We start from the raw sequence: 6520 nt of genomic DNA on the forward strand, positions 1-6520 counted from the left end.
TTATGTAAATAATTAAGTAACAATTAAAATAACGTTTTATTTAGTTATACAAGTAATTTAATTGTGTATTTGTTAAATGTTGATAGATAACGAGTTATTAATTGTTATCTGTAGCCTACATACAATTCATTTTTATCAATTATTTTATTGTTCAAACGGTTCGTTCTTTTGGCTGAGAGATAAAATGAATGTTGTTCCTTTATAGCCGCAAGGCACACGAGCCTCCGACTTAAAGGTGGACCATCCCACCAGTACCCCTGCCAGGGACCAGCCCACCACCACACTCAGCCAGGGACCAGCCCACCACCACACTCAGCCAGGGACCAGCCCAACACCACACTCAGCCAGGGACCAGCCCACCACCACACTCAGCCAGGGACCAGCCCACCACCACACTCAGCCAGGGACCAGCCCACCACCACACTCAGCCAGGGACCAGCCCACCACCACACTCAGCCAGGGACCAGCCCACCACCACACTCAGCCAGGGACCAGCCCACCACCACACTCAGCCAGGGACCAGCCCACCACCACACTCAGCCAGGGACCAGCCAACCACCACACTCAGCCAGGGACCAGCCCACCACCACACTCAGCCAGGGACCAGCCTACCACCACACTCAGTCAGGGACCAGACCACCACCACACTCAGCCAGGGACCAGCCCACCACCACACTCAGCCAGGGACCAGCCCACCACCACACTCAGCCAGGGACCAGCCCACCACCACACTCAGCCAGGGACCAGCCCACCACCACACTCAGCCAGGGACCAGCCCACCACCACACTCAGCCAGAGACCAGCCCACCACCACCACACTCAGCCAGGGACCAGCCCACCACCACACTCAGCCAGGGACCAGCCCACCACCACACTCAGCCAGGGACCAGACCCACCACCACACTCAGCCAGGGACCAGACCACCACCACACTCAGCCAGGGACCAGGCCACCACCACACTCAGCCAGGGACCAGCCCATCACCACACTCAGCCAGGGACCAGCCCACCACCACACTCAGCCAGGGACCAGCCCACCACCACACTCAGCCAGGGACCAGCCCATCACCACACTCAGCCAGGGACCAGCCCACCACCACCACACTCAGCCAGGGACCAGCCCACCACCACACTCAGCCAGGGACCAGCCCACCACCACCACACTCAGCCAGGGACGAGCCCACCACCACCACACTCAGCCAGGGACCAGCCCACCACCACCACACTCAGCCAGGGACCAGCCCACCACCACACTCAGCCAGGGACCAGCCCACCACCACACTCAGCCAGGGACCAGCCCACCACCACACTCAGCCAGGGACCAGCCCACCACCACACTCAGCCAGGGACCAGCCCACCACCACACTCAGCCAGGGACCAGCCCACCACCACCACACTCAGCCAGGGACCAGCCCACCACCACACTCAGCCAGGGACCAGCCTACCACCACACTCAGCCAGGGACCAGCCCACCACCACCACACTCAGCCAGGGACCAGCCCACCACCACCACACTCAGCCAGGGACCAGCCCACCACCACCACACTCAGCCAGGGACCAGCCCACCACCACACTCAGCCAGGGACCAGCCCACCACCACACTCAGCCAGGGACCAGCCCACCACCACCACACTCAGCCAGGGACCAGCCCACCACCACACTCAGCCAGGGACCAGGCCACCACCACACTCAGCCAGGGACCAGCCCACCACCACACTCAGCCAGGGACCAGGCCACCACCACACTCAGCCAGGGACCAGGCCACCACACCACACTCAGCCAGGGACCAGACCACCACCACACTCAGCCAGGGACCAGCCCACCACACTCAGCCAGGGACCAGCCCACCACCACCACACTCAGCCAGGGACCAGCCCACCACCACACTCAGCCAGGGACCAGCCCACCACCACCACACTCAGCCAGGGACCAGCCCACCACAACACTCAGCCAGGGACCAGCCCACCACCACACTCAGCCAGGGACCAGCCCACCACCACACTCAGCCAGGGACCAGCCCACCACCACCACACTCAGCCAGGGACCAGCCCACCACCACCACACTCAGCCAGGGACCAGCCCACCACCACACTCAGCCAGGGACCAGCCAACCACACTCAGCCAGGGACCAGCCCACCACCACACTCAGCCAGGGACCAGGCCACCACCACACTCAGCCAGGGACCAGCCCACCACCAAACTCAGCCAGGGACCAGGCCACCACCACCACACTCAGCCAGGGACCAGACCACCACCACACTCAGCCAGGGACCAGCCCACCACACTCAGCCAGGGACCAGACCACCACCACACTCAGCCAGAGACCAGCCCACCACACTCAGCCAGGGACCAGCCCACCACCACCACACTCAGCCAGGGACCAGACCACCACCACACTCAGCCAGGGACCAGGCCACCACCACACTCAGCCAGGGACCAGCCCACCACCACACTCAGCCAGGGACCAGCCCACCACCACCACACTCAGCCAGGGACCAGACCACCACCACACTCAGCCAGGGACCAGGCCACCACCACACTCAGCCAGGGACCAGCCCACCACCACACTCAGCCAGGGACCAGGCCACCACCACCACACTCAGCCAGGAACCAGACCACCACCACACTCAGCCAGGGACCAGCCCACCACACTCAGCCAGGGACCAGACCACCACCACACTCAGCCAGGGACCAGCCCACCACCACACTCAGCCAGGGACCAGCCCATCACCACACTCAGCCAGGGACCAGCCCACCACCACACTCAGCCAGGGACCAGGCCACCACCACCACACTCAGCCAGGGACCAGCCCCACCACCACACTCAGCCAGGGACCAGACCTCCACCACACTCAGCCAGGGACCAGGACACCAGTACCCCTGCCAGGGACCAGCCCACCACCACACTCAGCCAGGGACCAGCCCACCACCACACTCAGCCAGGGACCAGCCCACCACCACACTCAGCCAGGGACCAGCCCCACCACACTCAGCCAGGGACCAGACCTCCACTACACTCAGCCAGGGACCAGACCACCACCACACTCAGCCAGGGACCAGCCCACCACACTCAGCCAGGGACCAGACCACCACCACACTCAGCCAGGGACCAGGCCACCAGTACACCTGCCAGGGACCAGCCCACCACCACACTCAGCCAGGGACCAGCCCCACCACACTCAGCCAGGGACCAGACACCAGTACCCCTGCCAGGGACCAGCCCACCACCACACTCTGCCAGGGACCATCCCACCACCACCACACCCAGCCAGGGACCATCCCACCACCACCACACTCAGCCAGGGACCAGAACACCACCACACTCAGCCAGGGACCAGACCCCCACCACACTCAGCCAGGGACCAGACCCCCACCACACTCAGCCAGGGACCAGACCCACCACCACACTCAGCCAGGGACCAGACCACCACCACACTCAGCCAGGGACCAGACCCCCCACCACACTCAGCCAGGGACCAGGCCACCAGTACCCCTGCCAGGGACCAGCCCACCACCACACTCAGCCAGGGACCAGCCTACCACCACACTCAGCCAGGGACCAGACCACCACACTCAGCCAGGGACCAGACCCCCTACCACACTCAGCCAGGGACCAGCCCACCACCACACTCAGCCAGGGACCAGCCCACCACCACCACACTCAGCCAGGGACCAGCCCACCACCACACTCAGCCAGGGACCAGCCCACCACCACCACACTCAGCCAGGGACCAGCCCACCACCACACTCAGCCTGGGACCAGACCCACCACCACACTCAGCCAGGGACCAGCCCACCACCACCACCACACTCAGCCAGGGACCAGCCCACCACCACACTCAGCCTGGGACCAGACCCACCACCACACTCAGCCAGGGACCAGCCCACCACCACACTCAGCCAGGGACCAGCCCACCACCACCACACTCAGCCAGGGACCAGGCCACCACACTCAGCCAGGGACCAGCCCACCACCACACTCAGCCAGGGACCAGGAATTGGGATATGAGGACCAGGAGCTGGGATATGAGGACAAGGAGCTGGCATTTGAGGACAAGGAGCTGGGATATGAGGACAAGGAGCTGGGATATGAGGACAAGAAGCTAGGATTTGAGGACAAGGAGCTGGGATATGAGGACAAGGAGCTGGGATATGAGGACAAGGAGCTGGCATTTGAGGACAAGGAGCTGGGATATGAGGACAAGGAGCTGGGATATGAGGACAAGGAGCTAGGATTTGAGGACAAGGAGCTGGGATATGAGGACAAGGAGCTGGGATATGAGGACAAGGAGTTGGGATATGAGAACAAGGAGCTGGGATTTGAGGACAAGGAGCTGGGATATGAGGACAAGGAGCTGGGGTATGAGGACAAGGAGCTGGGATTTGAGGACAAGGAGCTGGGATATGAGGACAAGGAGTTGGGATATGAGAACAAGGAGCTGGGATTTGAGGACAAGGAGCTGGGATATGAGGACAAGGAGCTGGGGTATGAGGACAAGGAGCTGGGATATGAGGACAAGGAGTTGGGATATGAGGACAAAGAGCTGGGATATAAGGACAAGGAACTGGGACATGAGGACAAGGAGCTGGGATATGAGGACAACGAACTGGGATATGAGGATAAGGAGCTGGCACAGGTTGGACGGAACGAATGATGTCCCAACCATTTGGATCATTGCGGAATCGAACAACGACTTTTAAGTATCTAGGCTGTACCCGTACCAACCAACGCAACTACTGGGCTCACCGTCCTGCTCCAGATATGTTCTCACATATAACGTTACGGTGATTCACAGTACTGACATACTGACAGTACACAGCCATCACCGTCTACCACAGCCATCACCGTCTACCTCAGCCATCACCATCTACCACAGCCATCACCGTCTACCTCAGCCATCACCGTCTACAACAGCCATCACCATCTACCACAGCCATCACCGTCTACCACAGCCATTACCGTCTACCTCAGCCATCACCGTCTACCACAGCCATCACCGTCCACCACAGCCATCACCGTCTACCTCAGCCATCACCGTCTACCTCAGCCATTACTGTCTACCTCAGCCATCACCGTCTACCTCAGCCATCACCGTCTACCACAGCCATCACCGTCTACCTCAGCCTTCACCATCTACCTCAGCCATCACCGTCTACCTCAGCCATCACCGTCTACCACAGCCATCACCGTCTACCACAGCCATCACCATCTACCTCAGCCATCACCGTCTACCACAGCCATCACCGTCTACCACAGCCATCACCGTCTACCACAGCCATCACCGTCTACCACAGCCATCACTGTCTACCACAGTCATCACTGTCTACCACAGCCATCACCGTCTACCACAGCCATCACCGTCTACCACAGCCATCACCGTCTACCTCAGCCATCACCGTCTACCTAAGCCATCACCGTCTACCACAGCCATCACCGTCTACCACAGCCATCACCGTCTACCACAGCCATCACCGTCTACCTCAGCCATCACCGTCTACCACAGCCATCACTGTCTACCTCAGCCATTACTGTCTACCACAGCCATCACCGTCTACCTCAGCCATCACCGTCTACCACAGCCATCACCGTCTACCTCAGCCATCACCGTCTACCACAGCCATCACCGTCTACCACAGCCATCACCGTCTACCACAGCCATCACCGTCTACCACAGCCATCACCGTCTACCACAGCCATCACCGTCTACCACAGCCATCACTGTCTACCTCAGCCATCACCGTCTACCTCAGCCATCACCGTCTACCACAGCCATCACCGTCTACCACAGCCATCACCATCTACCACAGCCATCACCGTCTACCACAGCCATCACCGTCTACCACAGCCATCACCGTCTACCTCAGCCATCACCGTCTACCACAGCCATCACCGTCTACCACAGCCATCACCGTCTACCACAGCCATCACCGTCTACCACAGCCATCACCGTCTACCACAGCCATCACCGTCTACCACAGCCATCACCGTCTACCACAGCCATCACCGTCTACCACAGCCATCACCGTCTACCACAGCCATCACCGTCTACCACAGCCATCACTGTCTACCTCAGCCATCACCGTCTACCTCAGCCATCACCGTCTACCACAGCCATCACCGTCTACCACAGCCATCACCATCTACCACAGCCATCACCGTCTACCACAGCCATCACCGTCTACCACAGCCATCACCGTCTACCTCAGCCATCACCGTCTACCACAGCCATCACCGTCTACCACAGCCATCACCGTCTACCACAGCCATCACTGCCCCTCTAAATATTCCATCATATATATAATAATGTAAACAAAGAGAGCAAATTACTATAAATTTCAGTAAATCTAAGGAAGAGGGATGTATAGTTCCCTTATCCATAGGAGTGAGGTATATGTTATGTGTGGATATACGTAGGAGCTGCCTCGTATGGACCAATAGGAGCTGCCTCGTATGGACCAATAGGAGCTGCCTCGTATGGACCAATAGGAGCTGCCTCGTATGGACCAATAGGAGCTGCCTCG

General features: G+C 60.1%; 1 protein-coding gene across 1 annotated transcript; it reads left to right on the forward strand.

Annotated features, from left to right (window-relative positions):
* The first annotated feature begins 4612 nt into the window (after positions 1–4612).
* LOC138355846 (mucin-2-like) lies at positions 4613–6280 on the forward strand. The gene is made up of 2 exons (XM_069311386.1): positions 4613–4635; positions 4795–6280. Exons 1-2 carry the CDS (start codon positions 4613–4615, stop codon positions 6278–6280), a joined length of 1509 nt encoding a protein of 502 aa, XP_069167487.1.
* Positions 6281–6520: the final 240 nt, after the last annotated feature.

Source organism: Procambarus clarkii, chromosome 69, assembly GCF_040958095.1.
Source record: "Procambarus clarkii isolate CNS0578487 chromosome 69, FALCON_Pclarkii_2.0, whole genome shotgun sequence".
NCBI lineage: Eukaryota > Metazoa > Arthropoda > Malacostraca > Decapoda > Cambaridae > Procambarus > Procambarus clarkii.